Below are 27,535 nucleotides of genomic sequence, written 5' to 3'. Positions count from 1 at the left end.
ATTACATGATCAAAGGAAAGGCAATGGAATAAGTCTGACTTGTTCTTTAATTAAACACATCAGGAAGAATTGAATCATGCACCATAGACGTAGGACTTGATCTTCTTTTGCATTGATGGTTATAGTGTTTCATTGTTTTTGATGGTCTTGTGACTCAATTGAATGTTTAAGGATTGATGTTGTCATTAGCATAGATTTGCCTAATATGGCAGCAGGTGGTCGTGTTTTGCAGACTAAGCGACGTGAAATAGATTTTAAATGTTCTACCCGTGTTTCAAGCTAAATGAAAGATTTGTCAGTCACGCTGGTTCGCTAAATCTTTTCTGTCTGTTTTTTTCTGTCTGTTTCTTCTGCTTTTTCCCACACTTGATCTCTTATTCATTCATTCACTCATGCACTCATTTGTTCAGTTACTCATCCACACACGCATGCACAGACAGGGCAAAAGAGGCTGGATATAATCAATCATTTTGGAGAAAATCACAGCACGCAATCTCTTCTGCTCAAACCTGAATAAATGTGGTATTAGGGACACAAGTGTCATTGGCTTGATGAATCACCAGAGGACTAACGATTATGGAGATGACTATTGACTGGTCATTCGTCTCCATGGTTTTCAGATTCATGCTTGGGGATCATAGCATGGACACAAGCGTTTTCCGCCTTTGTTCTTAAAAGACCTGTTAAAGCTTTTCTTATGCATCTTCTAGCTTGATGGTATTTGAATGAGTAAATTTACAAATAGTAAACGACGTGCATGGTGGGTTCTAGTGTGTAGGCTCATGTGTAAATTAAAATGCTTCAACAAATAAATATTTTATGTATAATTAATATTTATGATCATAGATATGTACGTTTAGGGATAATGACTCACGTTTGGATATTTTAAAGACCAATTTCGTGTAAATGGTTTTGCATACCAGTGTCACCTTAAGCTATCTCTCTTGTTAACCACACGATATTTAGGTTTAAAATATGCTTGTTGAGTCTTTAAAAGTCAGAAGACAAAAGCATTATTTGGTAAACCTTGATTCTGAAGGGTCACTCTATAATTCCACTATTTTAAATTTTATATAGCTTTTTTTGCTTGGTCGCTTTTAATCTTATCCAAAGTAGTTATGCATTTGTTTGGCTTTCTGTTCAAAACATGGCCGCTCAGTAAAACCCTCTTGGCCCTCTTGTACAACCTCTTTGTTATAACACAAAAGGATATATTTTTATAATACATTATTAAATGAGTGGACGCATATAATAATGCGTGATAAAAATAATTCCGCTTTGTTGTATTTTAACACATGCATTGTAATAATTTTGATCAATCTGAGCACAATATTTTTTCAGCTCTTTAAACTCTGCCAAGATGGCTTTCTCACACAATCCTTTATTGCAATCTTTGGAAATTGTTTTTATTGATGTAGCCTGCATTCCAAATAAAATGCATTTGCCGTAAATATCACCATCAGGTTACATTTCCAAATCATTTGTTTGCAGTCACGCAGATGTGCCATTTACACTGTTCCTTTTCCCCACTAGAGGGTACAGATGAGCCCATCAATCGTAAAGTGATGGATTAGCTGGAAAGAGGGACGTTTAATAGAGTCCCAGAAATTGTGTTTCGAGGGTTTAGTCAGACCATTCCCAGAACTGTGTTCAAGAACTCATTTGATTGGCTTAACACTGTTTACAGTGTTTATGCTGTAATGCGGGATTGTTTATCCCCTGAATGTTGATATATTTGTCCGTGTCTGTTACTTTTCAGTGACAAATCTATCACTCTGTAATACGTTATTGTGAGCCTGTTACTGCCAAACAGTGCAAAGCACTTTATAATCGCTGAATTCTAAATTCAGTCCAACTAAAACCTTACTTTCAGAGAAAACAACATTTCATGTGACCTTGAATAGTTACAAGAAAATAATAAAAACGTTATCATGCTTACAGCATCAAAATAAATAGTGGTTTTGATCTAATTCTTTAAAAGTGAATAATAATAAATAACTATTATCTGATTCATTTGACACTTTTTGTGCAAAAATCGCACTTATGGTCAAATGTTACATACCAATGCAATCGGTATACGCTGCTACTTTGGGCAAGCCCGACTCCTTCTGTTGTTGTCCTTCACTTGTAGTGTAACCCAGACTACTGATCACACTGTCTTTCATGCAGATAATAGCACTTCCTGATGGGAGAAGGTTTGATGTACTGGGCGTGGAGACTTGTAAGCAAAGCTCTGGTGCTAGAACAGCTTGCCTTGAGAGATAACTCCATCTCAGCATGATGTCTGAGGTTTGGGACGCAGGAGGAGGGCAAGAAGAGTCCAGACCTCCAGGCTCTTGAATCCATCCACACAGGACTCCTCAAGACATAGAAAGACAGTCCGATAGCAATAGCAGATAAAGTGTAATTCAGAAGAAAGAATGAGATGATAAAAGTGGGTTTGTAATGAAACAGAAAAAAAATACAAAGGCCAGCCAGACGGTGTGGGGGAGTAAAAATGGGGGCGACTGAAAGGAAAACAAGAGACTAGAAGGAGAGGGGAAAACAGAGGAGGGCAAGATAACGACAGACGCCTCAAGCTCTCTTTCCAGTGGGATTAAGTAAGGGCTTTTGTAATTAATGATCTTCATTTTTCGCACACAGCCACTGTAAGAACTGTCATTTCACAGCCGTCACTATGCAATTCATATACCATGTGCTTTTCACAATAGATCTTTAATGAAAGCCAAAAGGCCCTCTAATATCTTCTAAGCAGGGACAACTACACCAGAAATGCCACAGCAGGCCAGACTTGAGGGAGAAGCCACAAAGTCACCTCACCATCTGCACTGATAATTACCCGATTACGATTTTTTTAAGGCAAAATAAGCTTTTAAAAATTGTCCACATAATCAGGTTAAAGCTAATTTACGGTGATGTTTATTACGTCTCCCAGATGGACCGGATATCAATGAGTTTAATTTTGTCTTCCTACACAGAACAAAAACGATTAGGTCTTGACTAAGTTTTACAAAAACATTTCCTGCATTATTTCAAGAATTCTTAAACGCCAATCTAGAAGTGATACAAGTGATGTTAATGACACGTGCTGTTAATGACACTGCCTCACTAGTATCGCGCGGGTGCCGCGCGCGCAGTCGACTCCTCTCCTCAGCACCGCAGCTCACACACAGGGAGAACAGAGGAGTGGTACAGTCGGCTCCGAGTATACAACGAACGGTTTTCACGGGGTTTGGACTTAGTGCCACTGGCTTCTTCGAGTCTACATCATCGCCCCGTTATTCACGCGGTGCTTGAGGCTTACCGTTTGCGGAGGAATTTGCCCCGTCTCGAGCGCGCACAGTGTGTCTCGTGAGAGGCGCGGGAAGGCGTGACTGCGGGAAATTTATCGTCCTAACGGTTATTTCACCTCACATCACAGTTTCTGTTTTTAATAAGTTTGGATACCTGCAGTAAAGTTTTTTTCCACGACAACGAGGAGCTAAACCGAATTAAACGAGGTAAGAAATCGCATTTGAAGAATTAGTGTCAGAATAATTTGTTTTAATGTCGCCGTTATACTTACTTTCTATTCGGTCGGGTACGTCTTACAGTATTTTGCAATGTGGGGCATTACATAGTGAAAGAACTGGTTGTAAGAAACCTGATTTCGGGTAATTTATTGAACCATTTTCAGCTGTAATTTGGCAAGTTGTTATACCCTTAAACATCCTAATGGTGCACTGAAATAACAAGACACAAACCCGTGATAATAAACCACATAAAAATTGTTCAGGATGCATGACTCCATCCCGTCCCGTAGCCTTTCCCGTGGCTGACATGCTAAAATTGTCCACAAATGTCACAGAACATGAACAGGTAGTTGGACATTAGATTTATAATCGGTGGCAAAACAGAACAAATGTTGTATTCAAACTCGGTTAACGTAAAATGATAGACCACAGCGATTTGAGTAGTTATCTGTCTAAAGATGTTGTTTACCTCCACATCAGGAGATGTTGATTAAAATCGGTGATTGTTATCATTGAAGTGCATCAAGCTGAGTCTCGCGAATGACCCGATGCTGGACCCAGCGCGCGCAGACTGGACGACAGCCGTCGCGAGGAGTTGAGAGCAGCGGTGAAGCGTGATAACTAGACCAAAATTTCAATTATAGGATTAGTCAGAATAACAGCTTAACAGCGGACAGTTTTATTGTTGGCTCTGTCTTTTTATTGCTTTTTTAAACGCGGGCACAGAATATTGAGCAACTTAATTCCAATTTTACTATGGTCGCTTACTCTTCGAAGGATAAATAAGGAGTAACCATCCTTTGATTAAACTTGGTTACAGTTAAGTTACATCATTGTGTAAAAGTACTGTTGTTGATGAGCATAGGCTCATTAGTCAACAAGGGCGGCCATGGTTTTAAAAGATATACAAAAAATAAATAACAAAAACACTAATATAGGCATTATAAACTCAGAGAGACAGATGATTAAACAGTGACAAGGGTTTTAATGTACTTTTATTGAGGATAGGCTGGTATTTAACATTTTTTGTATTGGCTGGGCATACAGTCTATTCATTCCAACCACCCTGCATTTTTTTCACCAAAGAGTGCTGCGGTTGAAGTAAAACTTTTTTATCCTAATAAAATCCCATTGCTAGCAATGGTATGAGCAACATAACAGTGAAAACGAGAAAAACGGTACTGTACATGACAGAATGAAGGAAGTACATTGTGAGGATTTTTTGTGACTTAAAGATACTCACAGCAGAGCCCTGCCATTTTGATTTGTGTTTTCATGGTCTGGATCTTGATACAAAACAGCTGATTTATATTCCATATCCGTAAATTCATATTTTTCATTGACACTTTGTGAATAACAAAGTGCTCACAAGCCCCAGAAATACTCAGACAGTCTATTAGACGATCTTACTGTTTTTTGGTACATGGCAGGAATAGGGGTCACATTGTGAACACAGACCACTGATTGCAGAGAATCATCCTCTGATTAGGTGAAAACACTTATTCTGGTTGGGGGGAAAGGGACAAAGAGGGATGAACAACAACAGTAACATAAAAGAAATGGCTATTATCAATACCTTATTTAAAATATATTGTCTGTCTCATGATTTTTTCAGTCAGGGTTTTGTAGCTTTTTACTTTAGGTAATTCTTTGAAGTTACACAATGGGACACTGCGAAGAAGAGTTTATAGTCAAACTCCAATGAAATAACAGCATTCAGTCATGCTCCATTTAACCAGCGTAAACAAAAATCCTGTGGCCTTCTTATTTATTGTGCCTCGTAGAATTAGTAAAATCAGTTTTTAATATGCTGCAGTATAGACCAATTAAGATATTTTAAAGTTAAAATACAGTCTTTTCAGTACCAGTTTAAATTACATTTTTGCTTGTTTTAATTTAAAAAAGGGTGGCAATAAAGACTGGTCAATGCCACAATGAGACTTTTGGCAGTCTATTTAACAGAAGAGCCCTGGTCACTTCTTTCAATATTTGTTTATTTGCTTAAACACTCCCAGTGAAGTTAGTTTTTAGTCCAACACAGAATGAGTAAGTGTGTGTGTGTGAGTGTGTGAGAGACTATGAAAGTAGCTCAGCCATCAGTGCCTATTTCAACAGTGCTAAGCAAACAGGCGCAGGTTAATGTACCCTGACAAACACACACTGCCAGAACGCTAGCCTATGCGTATCACATTTACACTGCATTTATTCTGCATAATCATAGTGGACAGACCTGATCTCTGTCGGCTTAACATTGTCCAGGTTATCACAGCTTGTAAAGGATTTATCTGATTTATCGTCCATCCAAAGAATTCTCAATTCTCAAAGAATTCTCAATATGATAAATTAATTGTAGTGTGTTTGTATTGTGTTTATATTGTAGTGGATTTGGACATCTCCTTATGGATAATGCCATTTGCATTAGACTTATCTCTATTTTAGCTGATAAATGTTCCAACAAGCACACAAACAAATGTTTACAAGCAATGTAATGCAGGTTAACAGCTCCAAGAAATAATGGCTAATCAATTTAAAAGCATTGTAAAATAATTGGAGATTCCATACAAAGCACTGTCAACAATTTGATTTGCAAGATCCTACGGCCAAATTGACATCTGATTTCCCTCGTGAACTCCAGCATGTCAACAAGGCTTTACATATATTGATTACTCTTTAAACTAATGTCATTTAAAATTGGTTTGCCACTATAGCTGAGCAGAGGACAAATCAAGATTTTAAAAAATTCACAGACACAAACCAAAAGGTGTATGCTTTCTCAGGCGGAGAAGTGGCTAAAATACAGTAATTAATGCTGACGATTGACGCACGGACCAAAAAACTGTCCTTCAGAAGAAGCTGTTTAGTTCAACATTGCAGGGCAGGTATGTGGTTTTTAAATTGTAGGTAATTTTTTTGGGATCTGTAATTTACCGTATTAAGAACTGTGTAATGTTTCTACTTGATAGTTGAACACATTTTTTGAATTTAAGCAGTTAAAAAACACAAAACTCCCCAAAATCATTCATACAATGGTTTATCAAATCTGATTTAGCAACTAAAAGAAACAGGCTTTTTCAATGTCACAACCTTTTATGATGAAATAAATGTCAGCCAAGGTCTCCTGTGCATTGTGTTTCAGACTCAAGGAATGTGCTTATTAGTACAGAATTGTGATGGATTGCTACTCATCCATCTTAACATGACACTTTACATGGTTTTACAAAAGGTTGTGGCGTGATGTATTGCCGTTACAGTTTTATTTGTAACGTTTTTTTCTAAAAGTGTTTGTATGCATTTCTGGTCATGCATTTTTGTTATAGCCTAAGGGTTAAGAACATGGTGGGTTTTGTGTGTGCTTTTGTTTGTGTCAGCAAACTGCTTAAAGTTAAACACATTCCCTGTGTCTATGACTTAAGCTGTAGATGTCCTAAAGTCCATGACGGACTCGGCTGCCTACAGGACACTTTTTTCATCCCCCATAACATCCTTATTTCTCTTCCTAAATTTCTTTTTCCTCTTTTTCTCTCTCTCCCCTCATCACCCACCCTCTCACATCCCCCATGCCCCTCTCCAATTTGCTGTGGAGCTCTCTTGCCTGCCTCCTGCTGTGTTGGAGGCAGCCTATGATTTGCCACAGGCAGGAAGTGCGCTGACCATGCAAGGAAACTCGCCAGTATCTCTTTTCCAAAGTGCCTCAGCTCTGGAACCAAGGGATTTACATTAATGTCCCACTGAGATGACAGTCAAAGGATAATGCTATATATCAGAACAGAAACTGAAGAGTAATAGACAGAGAGGGTTTATTATGGGAAATAGGTTGAGAAATGCAAGGCGATATGGTGCTCATCAAGTAAGTGAATACTTCTCTGTAATGAAAACAACCGAAGAATGTAAACGGTAAAGAGCAGAAGGGTGAGGAGCAGGTTTTTGAAAGTGTTTGGGTTGTCTCTCGCAATATAAACTAGAATCGGGAATGGATTGTGTGATTTTGCCTGCAGGAAAGAGAGCGGGTTTTTAGAAGCAAGATCATTTTTTCTTTAGCACTGTGGGAAATGGAAAACCCATTTATATTACACATATATTACACATATAAACTGTACCATGTGCCGTCCTATGTGTGGCAGCAACATTTTTTTACTGGAGCACTGTAGCCCCTGACTGAAATGTTTTGGAGCACAGTAAAAAAAAGGGGCACACCTTCAGTCAGCCTGCAATGCAATTATTCAATTATTTTCCTCAAAATAACTGTATTACTGGTACTGACAAGTTACTTGATGACCGCAGATTTGGTTCTGCTTATTTAAAAAATGACAGAGCCTACCGAGAAGCCTTGTTATTAATTGGTGCTAAATAGAAGGACTGTAATCTGAATTCATCAGAACCAACAGAAATTTTATTGTCAATAAGTATGTATTTAATTGTTAACGGTGTTACCCATTAAAACAAAAAATGAAAGGTGTTGTGTTATTACGTTCTTACGATTATATTATTGTGTATTAAGGACACATTTCCTCATGGTCACACAACACTTGTAAATATGACGTCAAAAAGAAACCCGTTTTCACATTTTTACATGCATATAAATAAACCGGCTATGCAGAAAACCGCATTTACATGGAAGTTTGAGACTTGCCGATTTATCGCGTGCAGTAACGTCATCGCCGATAGTCTGTTTAGTAATTAAAAATGCAGCTGGAAAACGGTCAGAAGCTGTAATTTTATATCCCTTCTCATGTCCGCAGTACCTGCATATGCAACAATAGTTCTACATTTTCACGTTTCTACATCAACTGCATTATTCGAGAGCTGACTTTTATACGTTATTTTACTATTACTTACATTTGGGACTTTTACTGCTGCGCTTTCCATCATTCGCACATAAACAAAACTGAGAGAAAACTGGTAACGGCGTTTACATGCAGCACAAAATCGGAGTAATGGGCAAAAAAAATACCTCTGCCGATCGTTTTTTGCTTACGCCGTTTATGACCTTTCCCCGATAAAGGAAAACCGTATTACGTGTTTATATGACCTTACATATATCAGCTTATTAAGCATAATCAGCCTGAGACTGTGCATGTAAACGTGATCATTGACGACTGGACTCTGCGAGTCTTCGGTAGCGGGAAACATCAGTGATGCGAGTGACCCGCGCAGTTGACTATCACTCACAGCCTGCACTGGTGGGAGGTTGTGTTCTACTCGTCTTATCACAAGAAATAATTAGAAGAAATTCCAAATATGTAGGTCGCAGATGTGCGAGTACTTGTAAAAAATGCTTGCGCCGTCTCGAAAACTGGTCACAGTCTGGAGCCCTGTGTCACACCATTTGGGGTTTATTTGTTAACAACCCACATTCAGTTGTACTGCATATCAGTATGATTACCAGCACTCAGCACATTTACAGTAATACCATATATGTCAGTGTTTTACACTTTAATAACTATGGAGGCCTGTTAGGGTCATTAATAATAATACATATGTATATGTATATGTGCGACAAATACTTTAATTACTTGTTGTTATTTTATCACTTACTGGTTAGTTTCTTTAACAATATTTGAAATTTCTGTGAGCTTATGGTTTAATATCCTTATTTATTAATTACTTCCAATTAAATTTCTCCAAAGAAGCTTTGCATGAGCAAATAAGAAAATCAGATAAGCACAGAAAGGTAAAACACAGCACAGTAGACCAAGCAAGATCATTCTACTAAATAATATCTAATAAACAAATATATGCAGTCTCACAATGAGCAAGCCAGCACTGCCCTGCCTTTATCTCCATTTTTTCTCATGTGGCAAGAAGCTGTGCAATAAGTGGGATAATGTACAAGCAGCCAGCTGTTATCACGAAATAAGCCCCTTTAGTGTGAAACAAGACCCTCCGCTTCGCGTTGGGTACTGATCACATTGTCGGGGCTTATTTCTGTGATAACAACCAGCTACTTGTACATTATCGCTAACTTAACGGAAGGTAAGCAGAGTTTCACACACAACCTTTCTCTACATGCTTGGTGTGAGCCTATGTGCGAAATCTTGCCCTAGAGCGGTGCACTTGCATGTTCTGTAGTTATTAATCTCTGTAACAACAACAGTGTATTCTTCCAAATTTCTGAATTTTCGCCCAAATTGTCTGCGCTATACGCAATCTACAATAAAACTATTACTCGCATTTAAAATAAAAAAAGCACTCATAATAACACAACAACACATTGATGAGAAGAGAAACAACTGTAAAGGCTGTGTGCTGCATGAGACAAACAAGTAACGATAGGCTAATATAGGCAAAATCACCTCATGTATCCGCTCTTCAATGTAAATGTATGGTGATTTTGTCAAAAGATGTCAGGTTCATGAATCAGGCAGTTAAAGCAACAGCTGGTTGGATTAAATAATTAAAAAAAATTGGGTCGTGTTTAGTCACTATTTTATACTTGTTTTATGTCTGAAAAAAGATCAGGTAATATGTGAAAAAAACAATATATGTGTTTAAAATACAATATAATGTGATCAGAGAGTAGAAGCGAAATGGACAACAAACACAACGTGATGAAGTCTCAATTTTACTTATTAGTGTGTGACGTCACCACAGTCTCTCAAAATCCTGTGGGGAAACACTGAAATCGTAGTTTTCATTCAGTAGAGAAGTGTCTGCCTTGCAAGCATGGGGTTTTACTTTCCCGGCACATATGCTTCTGTTCACTGAGCGGAGATGCAGACGGAAGCAGTAACATATTCAACTGACCGTTCATTAGCTGACTCGTAAATGAATGAGGACAAAACAGGATTTCCCACTCATTTATTTGTATATTGTTTGCTTCTCCAGCTTAAATTTGAATATTTAATTTGACTGTTTGGACGTGTTAACATAAATATACGTAGTTTGTTACCAAGATGGAGCCTGTGGGCTGCATGAGAGAAAAATATAGTTGTAAAATTGGCAAAATCATAGATTATATGTACATTAATGTAGGTGAATAGGTACAGTGATTTTTTCAGATGACGTTGTGGTTGTTAATCAGAATTTTGGCATTTCATTGGAAATGACTGCTGGTCAATACTCCATATGTGTTCTGTTCCGTGTTTAATTTAAAGCACATACCGTATGTAAATGAGAAGAGTTTTTTGTTTCATGGGCTATATGCATGTGTGACTTCCGTGTTTCACAAAAAGAACCCTAGCCGGTTTCCGGTTGGGGAGACTTAAAGCAGAGAGAAATGGAAAAGTGTTACGCATCAAAATATTTTGAACAATATTTAAAAATTAAACTGAAGTTCAAAAAACATTTATTTTCAAATTATTAACAATTTTAACAACTTTTTTTTGCACATAGAACTTAATAAAGATTTTATTATTTATTCAGGCTTAACTTTCTGTACAGCAGGTTTGTCACTGAAATAAATTTGCAATTTAACATGAAATTAGAACTAAGGGTCAACTGGTTTAACTAATTTAAGTGGAGTAATATTTTTTTTATTTTTTAAACCAGGTTATTACCGTTAATTTTTAGAAAAAGTTCTGTAACTACTGTATATGCATTGTTGCAACACAAAGAATATTAGACCATGAACGACATGTACAAGTCCTGGTTTCGGGGTGACTCACCAAGTTTGCTGTGTTTTACCGGCCACTGCGCCATTTTCTATTTCTTCTTAAAATAAATCTTCCGTAAGTTTTCCCAACCTGACACTGCCTTGTATTCTTCCTGTGAAACGCAGAAGTCTAGCAGCATGGAGGCCATTGACTTCCATTCATCCGTATAAGAAAACTGCCAAGGTATGCATGTAAATGCTTTTCTGTTTCGGCACGTAGGATTTCTGGAATCCTATGATGTATTTTAGAGTTTGGGGTCTTTATAACTGTAGGAATGAGAGTAAAAAGCCCATGGGACTGCTAAGCACAACGTTTCATTGTGATGTTTTTTTAATAAGAGCTGTATCTCTGTATTCTGTTGCCACCTATTTATATGCCTACATGAGGAGAATTGTAAAAGTTTTGTTTGGTCAGTTCGAGGCCAATGCTAAAACATTTGATGAATATCAAATGTGAGGGGAATTGAAGCTCTTGAATTGGTGTAATTTAACTTTGCCATTCAGGACATTATCATCTTGCATGAGAGATTGAGTCTTACATTATTTGTTCACTACTGTGCAGTTTATTAAAAGATTGGGTACGTTGTTTGGTGTTAAAGAGTGATTTAAGATCACTTTATCAATTCACTGAGAGTATTGCACAGATTGGTATAGATGTGGGAAGCACATCTGACTGTAAATGCTCGAAATTAAAGCTCACAGAAAACCTCTTACTCAAATGATTTAAGTCCAGGAAATACACAGCCTTGAGGTCATGAATACTGAAAAAGAGGAACACAAGTGGATGTGTCTTCCTCCAGGCCTGTGCACATCTGTGTCTGCCGCTTAGCATCTCCACCATGATGTGGCAGCGGTGAAAGCAACGACCACCAGACAAAAGTGGCACTATCCCAGGGTGCAGCAGTGTAGTGTGGGAACAGGCACTGGCTAATGGAAGTGTGCCCTTGTTTCCTGTCTGCGTTTTTTTCCGTTGTCTCACAGTGAGCGAGTGGCTGGGTGCTGGGCTGGGCTCAAGGAGTGCAGTGCAGAGCATGAATTATGCAAAGCTGTCAAAGCAAGCTGTCGTCGGTGGCGGCGGCCACACTAAAGCTTAGGACGGGCAGGGTGGGGAACAGTGATGGAGGGGCATTTCTCCGGGCTATGTGCACTTAGTATCCTTGAGCGAACTTTAGCGTCTGGTTGCAGACTGTGGTGAGCGATTTAAGTATTTGTGCACTAGACTTAAAGAGGGAATTCCAGACAGAGATGAATGAAGGAGGACACTGCTGATGCAGACATAAAATGATTTTCATTAGACTTGAATTTATTGAATTAAAGTGTCATGCAACCTAATGAAATGATAGCGAAATCAAAAGCGATCCTCACTTTTTCAATGTGTATAATGGTCGGTGTTCTATTAATTCTTAATCTCATGTTGGGAGTGATAAAAATGTATGGCTGTTCAACCTATATAATCATTGTCATAAATTAACAATTGCTGCCATAGACGTTAACAAAATCATTGTGGCTTCTGGTGCAAAGAGATTTTTACAGACTACTTCAGAGAATTTATTATGTACACTGTATTAAATAATGAGCAGGATTACTCACTGTCTATGTGGTGAAACTATGCCATTAATGAATACCAAGTTATTTTCAAGAAGTTGGGCAGAACTTACTGCATCAGGTTACTTTATTGGATGCTTTTTGTCTGCAGCAGCCCTCTCCCCAGAGGCAACTCATTTGGAGTGATATATGATTTGACCCATTCTTTAGTTGCATCTGGTAAATATATAAATAAGTATGGAATTCACTCTTGTTTTCTTCATTGTGAGTTTTAGTCTCTGGCTTTCTGCATATGTCGGATGCCTGCATAGGGCTGTATTATGCACTATGTTTTAAATGCTACAAAAATAGTAAACGTAGTATATGTTATTTGGTTTATAAGCAAAATTATAAATATATATTGAGTGCATGAGCTTTTTTGTCTCTACAGTGACTTAATTTTTTACATTTAGGCCTATTTTGATTCTGTACAATTACACAGTTTGAGAGATTTATTTGTATAATTAATATGAAACCATGAAGATCATAAGGCTTACAAGTGTTTTCATTTAAATTTAAATCGAATTAAATTTTTATTCAAATTGTCCTATTTTTCAGTATATTTGTGTTAATCGCTCTGTCCGAAATCGCCTACTTCCATACAATATAGTAGTCGAAAGTGAGTCATGAATAGTATTTCCGAAACCTGCTCAGTATGCAAAAAACAGTAGGAGAGTAATACACGGATGGTCTACTACTTAGAGATTCTTGAGTGTGGATCGGATGGACATTCCTCTATCCCATGATGTCACGGGACCTGAGCAACAGTCAAATTTCAAAACTAAACCAAATAAATATAGTGGAAAACTTTGGCGGATGTCTGTTTTGAATGTAAGTGCCAATAAATTAATTTCTCGTGACTAAATTATGTTTTTATAATGCTCATGTACAGGATGTTATTAATACGTCATAGGTCAAAGTAATGGATTACTCTTATTTTTTCTGTAATTTAATTAGTTACTTTTGATGTAATTAAACAAAATACTTTGTGTAATATATGTGTGAGCAATAGTGGAACTGAGCTAAACATTCAAAGTTTAACTTTAAAATCCATGCTTTTCTCACATTTGTAATACTTTAGTTAGTTAATAAGAGTACTTTATGTAGTTTAATATTATTTATTTGAATGAATTAAAAGAGCTGTTTCATGTCTATCCTTGAATCACTTAACTAATCAAGGTAAAAGTAATTAAAAAGTAATTAAATACTTTTTGGAGAGTGTAATTTGTACAGTAATCTAATTACACTATAGAATATGTAATTAGTAACTAGTAATTAATCACTTTTTCAGAGTAATTTACCCAACACAGGTTGAAGCCCAGATTACGCAAAAATGACTAGCTGAGTTGAAATCATTTACTGACAGCATGAACCCTCCAGTAAAAAATATCCCATCTGCGCCCCTGCTCCCACTCATACTATATACTGTAGAACGTACTGTTTTAACTTACCGATAAGTAGGTACTTATTTAAATTCAGTACGTAATGTCACAGTATGCGATTTCGGACGCAGCGTGTGTTTATTTCTACCCTGATGCTGTATTGCGAAATTTTCCTAAAGTTGAAACATATGAGCTTCTTAAAAAACGCTCAAAACTTATTTGACCAAGGATGATTGTACGCAATGTTCCAGTTGAAAAGCTTGTTAGTTATCCTGTCTGCTGGCTCTTTTTGCTAGAGTTTGTACAGACCATCTCCCCCTTGGCCTTCTCTCACCAAACTACCATCCAATGTCTCACTGGATGAGCAGCTTTGAAGCTATTTATATACTCCAAAGAAGTAACTTGATACTGTTAAAGGGTGGTCTCTCAAAATAATTATATTTTATTTAGTTTCCATAACAAAATTATCAAACATTCAGTGATGGGGAAAACTAACATTATTGCTTAAACGTTTGCACACTAGTTAGGTCATATTTTTAACCTCATCATTTCAATTAATTTTTACACTTTTAATACGCCCTAGATTACAGTTAGAATAGTAGAAAAAGTCTAAAGGAAACCCTTTATTTATGTTTCAAATAATGTAATCTTTTTTTAAGAAATGATCAGTCTAAATCCCAGAGTGACCATTAAAACGCAGTACAAATATGATTAGATTATGGGAACCTTGTAGTTAATTATAATACAAGCTAAAAAGAAATTTTAGATAAATTTGATAAGGTGGATGTGAGGATAAGGTAGACGGATGAAGGGATTTAAAATGAAGATATAAAGTTGAGGACACAATATCTGGATGGGAGTAGTGGTCTTGTCAGCTAACACTGCTATGATGATCATTATTTATGGAGTATGGGGTCAAGGGTGTAATCCGATATCCACAGCTAGTCCCAATGAAATGTAATTACTGAACAAAGAGGCTTGCTATAGATGTGCACTTTCAGCCGTCAGACCCACACTCTCACACCATCTGCAGAATATCCAATGTGCTTTGGTAAGAAAGATGGGTCATGAAGGTTGCCACCAATTTATTTATCCATGGGTGACTGCGTTGGTTCAAAGTCATGTCTTATCCGGCTGTGAATCCATAAGGTTTGCACAACCATAAAGTAATGGTTTCCAGACTAATTTGGGGTAAATAAATAAATGCTTAGCTTGTTTTGCTTGGTAACCAGCATATGTAAACAGAATGTTACATACAATTAATTTTACTGGGAGGTTACTGAAGGTATCGGAAAACTATTTAGATATTTATTTGAATTGTAAACGTAAAAAATCCCATATTTGCTTTTTATTTGGCAGATTGGTTTGATTAGCACTACAATCTGTTGTTTTGTGTTGGTCAATGACAAACCCTGAGGGTCAGTATTCACACTTTTATTCTCACTTATCTTCAGTTATACCAGCTGGCCAGCAATCTGATTTAGTGTAGCCATTGGCATTAGATCATTGTAAGTGTGGTACAGTTAAGTGACATCTCTTTGCCTGGTCGCTTCTTGCTATGGATCCCACCGGCCCCTCTGCTTACTGCTGAGTCTTTGCTTTTCAATGGCCCCATGGGTCAGTGCCCATCTGAGCATGATATGACCGCTACAGCGGTCCTATGATTTATATTGCTGCTTTCAGTCCTTCACATTTTAAAATTCTAAGTGGATGATTATTGTATTTGCTCAAATCAGACTACCATGATTGGTGTCCTTGATTCAGAAGGTTTCAGCTTTCTAAAGAGGGACTGCAGAAATAATAGGAAAAAAATCAAAGCACATAATTGATGTCAGTAAGTTTATCTTGGTAGATGTTGTCGTGATTTGTTGTGCTAATGAATTAGATTCAAATCTTATATTGGGATCAGTTGTAAGAATTATTTTAGGGCTGAACCACTGTGTCTGAGCCTCACTTGCCCCTGGCTAATCTAAATTGATCTGAATACAGGGCTGTGTTACCCGAGGACAACTCTGTGGGTGCTGTCCAATACAATGAAGGATAGAAGATTCTGATGGTCTCTTCAGATGGCCCAGTCTACCTTTGCACAACACCACATTCACTCCTGAGTCTAAAATTAAAAGTTTGATAACGTTCAATCTATCTTTCTGAAATATTGTCTAATAAAGCAGCTCACTTAATCATTCTGACAGGAACATTTTGATACAAGTGCACCGTTTATTTTACCCCAATCATATCCCATTACTGTGGCTGTAATATGCAGTAATGCTGACGTAGTCTCTTTTTTCCCTTCTACTGTGTTTTATCATTCTCATTTTTCCATTATCCTCTTCATTCTCCTTAAAACTGACAGAAAGTATGTTCTCCACTTGTTTCTGTGTGTTGACTGCTTCAAGATAAGACTATGACACACCATAAGACTTTGTCAATCCCCAAGAGCTCTGTTGGATGATTTTGACCAGTGGCGGCTCGTGCACAATTTTTTTGAGGGGGCTCAACAAACCATTTGACATGTGATGTAAAGGTATCATCACTGCTTAGCTATAAAAAGCATGTAATGGTGTTTATTAATAGTAATAAGGTGCCAGTCCAAATAAAAAAAATATTGCAGTATACTTTATTATTTATTATAGTAAACTGTAGTAAAATTCCTAGAATCTACAGTGATTTTGAATCGTACCATAGTAAATATTAAAGTCCCCGGAAGTTGATAACATTTTACTTCCGTAAAATCACACGAGGTCAAACATATAAAACTCAATATACGCTATCAGCAAAAGTAAGAGGGTCTTGGGGGCACAGGGCTGCGTTCTGGGCGCAGACATTTAGACTTTTGTTTTTCTGTATTAACAGAGACCATTGTGGACAGGAAATGAATGGATGCTTCATCTGAATTGCTCAAATTTGACAATGACAGTGTTTTTAATGTTACTATTTATACATTTGTGATTTGTCTCCTTAATATTAAAATGACCAAAATGTAAGAAAATTAACATTTTCTAATACTTTTACTTAATGAATGAAATGAACGTTAGTATAAACAAAGGGCAGGATGACAAAGTGTATTTCAATAGAGTTCATGCAAAAAGGCAGGAGCAGACACACGTAATATGAGTAAAAAAGGAAAACACAGGGCTTAAATACACTGAAGAACATAATCAAGGAGAACAGAACTACATGGAAACTAATAAACATTCATGTGAACTAAGGAGGGAAGAGAAAATACCACAGATCTATTTACAGTACATGACAGAATTGTAAAGCCACCCGAAGCGATTGCGCAGCCATCTTGATATGCCCAACTGACAGAGAGCGCCATAGATTTAGGCTGTGTCCAAATTCCCCCACTCGCGGTCTCGGCCACATGAGAAGGAAGGAAAAGCGATTGAGGTGTTGCGGTCACAGTTGGCTACGTTCTCCGAAATCGAGCTGCAACTTTTTGGCACTGAGAAGGCTCCGACGCCTCATGCAGGACAAACACGTACTGATCCGTCGGACAGCACGGCTGCCGTGGCGTACATCAATCAAGGACGCATACGCTCACGGCAGATGTCACAACTCGCCCGTCGCCTCCCCGGACTCCACCCATAGCCTGCTTTAGTACACCCTGACCGAGGGTCCCCTTGGCACGGATGCCTTAGCAGACAGGCTCTGTGCAAGGTCAGGTAAGGGGGGAATCAAGATCTGTTAGTTGCGCTCTACTGGGCCGACCAGACTTGGCTCTCAGATCTGGTGGCTCTGACGACAGCCCTCCCTTGGCCTATTCCCTTGACAAACCCTTCTATAGCAGGGCAAGGGCACGATTTGGCACCCCAGGCCAGGCCTCTGGAATCTCAATGCCTGGCCCCTAGACGAGGAGACTTTGAGTGGCTTGCCGCCGGTGGTCGCAGAAACCATCCTGCAGGCTAGAGCCCCCCGCCACTAGGCGTGTGTACTCTTATAAGTGCCTCTTCTCATCCTGGTGTTCTTCCCACAAACAGAACCCACGGAGTTGCTTGATCAGGTCAGTGTTGACCTTCTTACAACAGTCAGTAGAGAGTAATCTCTCCCCATAAATGTTGAGAGTGTATGTAGCCGCTATTGCCGCTCATCACAATCTCGTGGAGGGTAAGACTCTTGGTTGACATAACCTGGTCACCAGGTTCCTGAGGGGAGCGAGAGAGGTGAATCCACCTCGGCCGCGCTCCGTACCCTCTTATGACTGTAACATGGTCCTACAGGGCCTTGGTACTGCCCCTTTCGAGCCCCTCAGAGACGCCAGTCTCCTCATCTGTTGATGAAGGCCGCGCTCTTGATGGCACTCACTTCTACCAAGAGGGTAAGGGACCTTGAGTATTCTTTGTGTCCCATGGGTGCCTAGAATTCAGGCAGTAACTCTCATGTTATCCTAAAACACCGGGCCGGTCACACGTGCCCAAGGTTCCCACCACTCCCTACCGGGACAAGGTGGTGATCCTGCAGGCGCTCCCCTCTGGGGAGGAAAACCCAACCTCTAACGAGCCTAGAGCCTTAGAAGCTCTGAGCTGTTCTTTTTCTGGTTTGGAGGACAGCACCAGGGGAGGGCTGTCTCCAAACAGAGGTTGGCGCATTGGATTGTGGGTGCCGTTACTTTGGCATACCAGTCCCAAGATCGACCATACCCACTGGCAGTGAGAGCCCGCTCCACTCGGCGTATGGCCTCCTTGTGGGCTCTGGCTCAAGGCGCCTCTCTGGCAGACATATGTAATGCTGGGCTTAGAGTGGAACCAGTGACAGCCCATGTCTTACACGCTACTGCCGTATAGGACAGGCATCTGGCCTGGGCTTACGCCTACGGAAGCGCCTTCTCCCTACTAGAGGTGAACGCTGCTGTCCGTGATGACTGTCAGGACAGGCTTCTTAGTATGACCACTACTGTTTCATCTGGAAGATTACGTCTCGCTGTAGCGCTCACTTGTGACTCGCTAGTCTAGTCAGTGTCGCCTCGCTTGAGGTCGTAATACGGCTCAGCGCCATGGCATGTAAAGATATGTCCCCAGCACAACACTTCGTTGAGAGACCGACTTAAGGGGAACATCTCTGTTACAACTGTAACCTCCGTTCCCTGATGGAGCGAACGAGACGTTGTGTCTTCATGCCACAATGCTTCACCGATCCACTGCAGCGACCGGGCGAAACCTCTCAGGCTACTCATCCCAAAGGGTGAATGAATGACCACCGCCATCTTCCTTTTATACCCATATTTACGGGGCGGAGACTGGCGTGCGTGTGCCATTCACCAAGCCCATTAGCGTTTTAAATTCCTCTCGGAGATGATCGGTTCTTAAGATCACACCCCAGTCTGTCTCTCAACCAGTGTTGGGTGTAACTAGTTACTAAGTAATTAGTTACTGTATTTTAATTACTTTTCCCTTGAAAAAGTAAAGTAAGGGATTACTCATATGTTTTCTGTAATTTAATTACAGTTACTTTTGATGTACTTAAACTAAATACTTTGTGAAATATATGCGTGTGCAATAGTGTAATTGACATCAAAATTCAAAGTCTTGCTTTAAAATCTGTGCTCACATTTTGTTTTTTCGATACAGCTGCTTTGATACAAAACAAATAAAGCGATTTGACTTGACTATATAATTAGATATTACATGTAATTTCGTAGTAAAATGTTGTGTTACATATTTAATTGGTGAAAACTCCAGAGTTATGTATTTTGTAAAAATGCTTTTTATCTCATTATTAAACACCACGTCAATTACCGTTACATGTTTGCACTTGCTAAGTGTGTTCCATCATGTTAGAAATACTAAATGCTCACTTGGGATCTTCACGCTCACTAGAACACTAGGGCCATAAACAGGAAATATGTCATGAAAGTAGTCAAGTGGTCAAGTGCAAGGACCGCAAGTGGGGATATTTGGACGCAGCCTTACAGTCAAATTGAAGATCTAAAATAACAGTAATTTCAGCTTATTATGTGTGCTATACATTTTTAAATTAACATGTTTGTTTAAATTAATTATTACTTATGATGTTTTTTCAATGTTTATGTTATTTTGGGCAGAATTGCGACGTTTAGAAATCAATATAGGTCAGTTGCAGACTGTTGTAATGCACATGTGTTAATGTTTAGAAATAAAGCTTTATGACTTAAAGAACATATACAGCCTGTATTTATCTATATTTAGATTTCAGAATGAGCACATCTGTCATATGTTCTCATATGATCTGATACGTAAATAACTGCAATGAAAATGAAGATAATTTACTCTATATCCAATAAGAGGGAAAAATTCCCGAACTTTAAATAATTAACAATTTACATTCTTAAGACATTTGCCTTGTAAGAATTTACTGTGAGACTTAAGATATAAAAACGGGGACTGGTAAGTGACTGTTTTCTCATTAATATGTGATAATTCCCTATTCATTTAATAGAATGTTTGGGCATACCAAAAAGGCGGTGCGGTTGCTTCAGTGTAATGACGTCATGAGCAACCCAGTCATTTATATATCAGTCAAAATCAAAACACAATGAAGACACAGACAGACATATTACAGAGGCTGTCTTGACATCTCAATAGATAAATACACGTACGCACACACACACACAGACACATACAGATGTATTTCAATTTACCAATTTTTTTAAAATGCTTATTTTTCTCTCCAAGCAGGTGGAGTGGAACTTACAGCGTCGAGGGAGGTAAACAAATAGACCACTAGTAACAAGCAAACTTGATCGGGAGAGAGAGAAAAACAGAAGGGAGAGAGAAGTGAAAGGTGTAGAAGAGGAGGAACAGGGGAGACACAGCATGAATGTAGCATGGAGGTGAAGGAGCGCCGGCCTTACTGCTCCCTCTCCCGGAGCAGGAGAGAACGAGGGAGAGACGGGGAGAGGGAAGGAGATAAAGAAGAGGGGGAGGGCTACAGGGAGGGTCCCTGTAACCGTCGTAATGCAGCCTCATCTTCTGTGGTTACCCAGAAGTCCTATAGCTCCAGTGAGACGCTAAAGGCCTTTGATCAGCACCCATCCAGCCAGGGGCTTTATGGGCATCGTATGCCAGACATGGTGCCAAGGGATGCAGAGGAATACAGAACTCCAGGTAAGCACTGTTTAACATTCAGCATATGAAAAGAAGAGATTTGAGACCCACCAGGCTTTTTTATATTAAATTTAACTTAGTTATGAAGTTTTTTTACAAATAGGTCTGAAATATTCAAAATAATTTTCTATACTGTATATATAAAAAAGCGATGTTCAATGTACAGCTTGTACAATTTAGGTCTAATGTAAGATGAGCTACATTTTCATATAAAAATAACAAATATTTGAATGGCTTGAATAGCTTTCTAATTTGTAAATACTGTAAATACAAACATATTTTGCTAGTTTGGCATTTTTGGCATTTTTGTGTTATATCACAAAGCAAATGTGACCCAGCTTCACCTTTCGGTCTAACCCAAACATAAATCAAATCTTCAGATTTATCTCAACCATAAATACGTGTAATTCTTTGGGAAATGATATCACATTATGGTTTGATAATCAATTTCTTTTAGACCATAAAACGCAATTATTTTATTTGTAATCCAATTTTTTGATGGAACGTTTAAAGAAATAACGTAAAATATTAACCGACCCATGGCAAACTACCAAATAAAAGCCTAAATATATATTTTTATATATAAAACCATATATAGACCAATAGATAAGCATATGCATGGTTAATAATTAATTATAAAAAGTTGTAGTGATTAAAAAATGAATATTGCATGAATATTCAAAATTCTCAGCATGCTAAACTGTGAAAAACTTGGATATAAAAATAATATAAAGAGCAAATCTAACGCCTAGACAAATATTACATATTAATAAAACACGGTCAAATAAATATTCAACCGGTTATTTGCGAGACAGAAACAAATCAAAGCACTTTAATATTAGTATTCCACAGTTAACCAGCTCCTATTTGATAGTTGTATTCAGCTGGGGCATATGGGTTACCTTCATTCTGAATTACTGTTTAATTTTATCCACTGACAGATCTGACCCTTATTTGCTGATTACTCACAAAGTCCTTTAACTATTTTATAAATATTTGATGGTTTATCATGACTACACCTCAAAAAAGAGTAGAAGGGTAGGATACTGCTCATTCAAATTTAATTTCATTAGAAATACTCTTTAGTTGGTTGATTGTGCTTTATAGTGCGCTTCATAACCTCAAGCCTTTAGACTTAAGGGGACGTCTTTAATTAGCGACTGTGTTTGCCTGATCTGCACAAAAGCAACGACTGGGGTAGATATAAAGATTTTCCCTTTTTTTGTGTTACATATGTTCCACCATAAGAATTTAATCGTAGCCTGCCTAAATCATGGCGTTTGGCCCTGCATTGTTTATCACAGATTGCAGTCTTGAAAAACAGATTGTGTATTTCAGTTAATGCCCTTATGTGGTTATTAATGTCAGCACGTGTACTTGAGTTATTTTGCTCTGTGTGTATCTCGAGTGTACTTATTAATCGAACTCCAGTTTATTCATTTTTATGTGTCACCTAGTCTGTTGCATTTTTGTCATTAAGCATCCAACATATGTTAGTACGTATGTAGAAGAATATGACTTCAAGAGCTGTTAAAAATTGGTTTCAATGTTTTCTTTTGTTGGACTAAATGTTTTCCTAAACGTTTGCTTTTATTTTTTATTTAGATTTTGTGTTATTAAGGTTTTATGTTTTTGAATTAAACACGTTTGAAAGTCCAAAGGATTTTACAAAAATGTTATAATGTTTTAATTTTAAATGTATCTGTTGTGTTATGACACGTTTTTTTAGATGCGAAGAAACACTCTTGTTTTTCTGTGCGGTTTGGTTTGCATTCTATGACACTTTTTAAAGGAAAATGTGTCTGTGAGGTTAATATCATTTATTTTTTAAACAATTATTCTTTAAATATTTTTTTTTATCTAAATTACAACAAATTGTTAATTCACATTTTAGTGTATGAAAAGATAAAAAACGAAAACGAACAAAACAGGTAAAATATTTAAACAGTAGTTTATTCTTTTCTGTTTTTTGTTTGTTCTTAATATTTAATGTGTTGATAAATTTTTGTGTGTATTTTCCCATGTTCTTTTTGTATTATTTAAAACTATGTTTGCTAAGCAGAAAAAAAGTAAAGCATACATAAAAATTGTGACAGAATTGTCAACATAGAAATTCACAAAAATGAACCTGGGAAAGTAGTTGTTGTGTTGCAGCATCTTTAATACCAAACTTTTAAAATAATTGTTGAGTTTAGAAAATCACAAGATATTAAAATACAGTTAAATGTGCAGCGTAATAATTCGTTTTCAGCAAGATTGCAGTTTTCTCTTTGTTTATTTCCTCTATTTTTAATAAAAAAGTACTTTGAATCTTTCAGGTCAGAGTCTTTCTTTGAGGCAGCTTGGAATATGTGGCCCTGCCCCTCGTCGCGGTCTAAGCTTCTGCGCGGAGACTGGACTCAGTCACCACACACAACTCAGTGGAACGGACCATATCCAGAATGCAGGGGGCATTTCTCCAGACTGCGCTTTGCTGTGGGTTAAGTCACATGGACGGGATTCACGGCTTTCCAGTCGGTCCAACTCTGCTTTAACCCTCACAGACACGGAGCAGGACAATAAATCAGACCAGGAGAATGGTGAGTCCCACCGATTTTCATCCCTAACCTTAAACTCACTGAAGATAAATGCTGGTCACGTACGTCTTCAAAACCACAAAAATGGCAAAATACCCATAAGGAATTCACAGCAAAGTCACCTTGAGTCATTCAGGGGCGGGTGATGTAATTGGCTAGAGGTAACAATTGTTGGCCAATGACTGGTTAAGATGACAATATTAATGGGCCGACTGGTTATGTTTGCACCCTTAGGGGCACGGTGGGAGTTGTCGGCATTTCAGAAAAAATAACATAATTTCCTGGAGCATTTGAGCAAACGGTGGAGAGCTGCTTTAGACACTTCCTCTGGGTCTGTGGTGAATTGCAGCTAGCTTTGTTAAAGTCACTCATATCCGTGTGCTGTTCCAGAGGGTGTAGCTGGGCCGTGAACAAACGCTACACTGGATAAAGAGGGGCCCACTGGTTTGAAGTGCAAATTGGTCTTCGTAGAAAACCTTAATGCCTTATGGACTAGGAAGTGCCTTTGAAAAAGCAAATGGTCTATATATGAAATACATGCATCTCAAAGCATACATTGCTATTTTAATTAGATTTTCGAGGAGGCATCCTGATAGCTTTTTCCTGTGGTGAGCGCAGTGGGCTGTATTGGATGGGGTTTATTTTCTTTTGTTGTGACGCATCTACATGTTTTTGCTTTGGGAAAAAGAATGTCCCCAACTGTGCCAAAAAATCATAAAAAAAACATTTTTGTTCTAATTTAAATTTAGCTACTCTCTACTGAATTGTTGCAGGCATATGCACGATTGTTTGGGGAAAAAAAGGTTTACATTTTTTTTGTATTTCTGACAGATTGGTACGGATACTTCTTGCAGAAAATATTATTTAAAACAGAGTAAAGAAATCACAACTCTAATGCTACTGAATGTAGGCTTAATATTTTTAATGGAGGCTCTTTAGTGTCTCATGTCAACGTTCACTGGATTGATCAAAGGAAACTGCATCTGGAACGCACACGCTCAATTTATATGTCACATTAGACAGTATTTACGGCTGCTGCTTCCTCGTTTGGTCTGATATATTGTTTAAAATAATAACAGAATTCACTTGTGAGGAATTTTGGCTATAATAAGAGCAGTTTGTCATATGCGCATGTTTGTGACTAAAGAATAAATCAAGCCATATAGCATTTAAGTGCATTCATTTAGTTTTATGTGCAAGATTCTTGCTACTTGTACCTGTGAAATACCTGTGTGTTTTTTGGCACTTGTCCATTCAATTTAAAATATAATGATGTAGTTGAGAGTGAGCTGTCTGCTTCAGAGCGTTCCATTAGGAGAATGAGGCCAAGTTTCTGGTCGTTCAGCTTCAGTCATTCTCAGACTATCTTCCCATCATTCTCCAGCCCTCTTCAGACTGCTGTATGCAAAAACCATGTCAAAGCAATGTGAGATCATTGCTCAATGCTATATGTATCCAGACTCTCATTCTCTTCGCAGAATGACAAAATGTCCAGTGTTTTAAATGTGTATTTTCATATCGTTTTCTCATAAATCTTTGATCGTTTTTTTAAATATATAATAATTATTGATACAGAATAATTAATGTAAATGCATGTTTAGAGTTTGATTTACAGACTAAACTGTTAAGCCACACTTTTAAATCTGTGGGATGAGTTTACACAGAGACCTCATTGAAGCCGACTGTAAAATGTGCCGAGATGTATCTTTGGCAACCCATATAGGGCAGGGTTTGAATTTTGTGCAGCATTGTGCATATTTTTAATCAATCCCACAAGCTCCACACTCATAATGGGGAAAATTTACAAACAATTACACACTTAAACAGGCTACAAGTGTAATATTAGTACATTAATAAACCCTTGAAAAATCAAGCCCCAATCGTTGCAGGTAAATCAGTGATTCTGCTTCATTCTCCTGGGCAAACCTAGATTATAACTAGATTAAACAGACTCCTTATAATCAAATAAACCGTCTACACTGCATGCTGCATCATCAGAAACGGTGGTCTTTTTTCGTAGACCCCCGTGTTTCAACATGTGCTGTGACATGGCTGTATACAGCAGTTTAGAAATAAGCAGCAACCAGGCCTTAACAACCACTTCTTCATCGATAAAGGGATAGTGTGCACAAAGATTTTATTATTTACTTCCACATTCCAAACCTGCACGGCTTTCTTTCTTCTGCAGAACACAAAAGAAGATATTTTAAAGAATGTTTTAAACAACATTGGGCCCGATGGAGTTATATGGAAACAAAACCACTGACATTTTTTCAAAATCGTTTGTGTTCCATAGAAAGAAGAGTCATAGTAAGGTTTTGAACAGCATGAATGTGAAAAAAATATGTATATTTTTTGGGATAACTATCCCATTAAAGCACATCTCTTTCTGGTATCCCTATCTGAGAGTTTCTCTCCCCTTTGTGTCTGCCTGTTTCGGTTTTGTTTAAGACTCAATAAATCATTATCTATGCGATTATAAATCATAACTGATTAAGCCCCAGAGATCCTTCTAAGGATTTCCTATTTTTTGACATTTTCAGTGCATTCTGTCAGGTACTGTTAGTACATTCTGTTCGCTTCTGTAATTATATAACCTTTGTGACTAATAAATTGCATAATTCACTACATGTTTAAGTAACTGTTAAAGTTGCTTTGAAGCAATTTATCAGGACCATAATGATAGATATATACTACATATATTTACACTATGTACATACAATTTTGAGAAGTTTAAAATATGTTGAATAAAATTAGAGGGGGATATTGAGAAAAGCAGATCTTCATGAGATAACAAAACAGTATGTAAAATGTCTTGTTGTAACTAAATACTGCATTCCACAAAAAGTGAATACATTTCTGTCATATGCGACATTCAAAGAGGGAATTCCCTCTTATTTCAAATGTGAATTTCAGGCTCCATAGAGAGTCACATATCAGAGTTTGTTTTAGCTCCCAACCAGGTTCATTGCTGGCATCACTTAGGATGATGCATGTTTAGGGCTGTACTTGAAGAGATATAGTGGTGGTTCAGGGACTATATAAACAGGGTTGCTTTCAACAGTCAATAAAACAGCATTTCAGAGCACCAACTGTACTGTAAATTGAGGCAATTGAAGTTTAAGTTGAAAATATTCAATTCTATGCTTTATGTAAACTTTAACTTGTTTGCATGAAAATTTGTTCCACTCTGATATTAATCCCAATTCTGTACTTTATGCAGATTTTTAATATGGCGTAAAACAACTGCCACATCTTTTATTTGTTTTATCCAGAAACAGAAATGTGAAAAAGTAATATCTTCTGCTTTTAAATAAAATGCTATAATGCTAGAAAAGACAAATCAGCGGGCTGAAAGATATTTTAAAATACTAAGTGAACATGTTTGCATATTTAGAGAACTATAAAGGGAATTAATTAATATTGGAGCGGTACTTATTACTGTAAGTGAACCTTCAAGCCAGACCTCCCTCATACAAAAGAAAATGTATCAGCCAGGTTGGGAGAACTTTTTTTCCCTTTAAGGAACTTTAGCTAATTTGTATTCCTGTAAGGGATGTTAGAAGCCTCCACAGTCTGGCCAAGTAAGACATTGTGACAAAAGTCATCACTGTGAACAAAAGTTAGAGAAGCTCTTCGTTTGGCCAGGAAATAGCCTGGAAACCCAGCTGCCCCCTGCTTTTGTCTGGCCTGGTCGCTATTACCAGAGGATAAATGACCCCTATCAAGATCTACAGTGCCTCTGAAGCTTCTCTTTTCCTTTTTTTTGTCTTCCCCTATGTGTGGAGTTTTTGCACTTGTGTTTTCA

The 27,535-nt window shown here is 37.8% G+C and overlaps 1 protein-coding gene across 3 annotated transcripts in view; it reads left to right on the top strand.

Annotated features, from left to right (window-relative positions):
* The first annotated feature begins 3,164 nt into the window (after positions 1 to 3,164).
* Positions 3,165 to 27,535, top strand: part of si:dkey-237h12.3 (teneurin-3) — a 96,339-nt gene continuing 71,968 nt past the window's right edge. For all 3 annotated transcript variants that reach the window (XM_056769396.1, XM_056769398.1, XM_056769395.1), the window contains exons 1-3: positions 3,165 to 3,500; positions 20,720 to 21,151; positions 23,470 to 23,730. In XM_056769396.1, coding sequence (XP_056625374.1) covers positions 20,872 to 21,151; positions 23,470 to 23,730 — 541 coding nt within the window. In that variant the 5' untranslated portion in view covers positions 3,165 to 3,500; positions 20,720 to 20,871. The remainder of the gene's footprint in view (positions 3,501 to 20,719; positions 21,152 to 23,469; positions 23,731 to 27,535) is intronic.

This window comes from Triplophysa dalaica, chromosome 16 (assembly GCF_015846415.1).
Source record: "Triplophysa dalaica isolate WHDGS20190420 chromosome 16, ASM1584641v1, whole genome shotgun sequence".
Lineage (NCBI taxonomy): Eukaryota > Metazoa > Chordata > Actinopteri > Cypriniformes > Nemacheilidae > Triplophysa > Triplophysa dalaica.
This window is presented reverse-complemented; position numbering and strand designations above follow the sequence as displayed.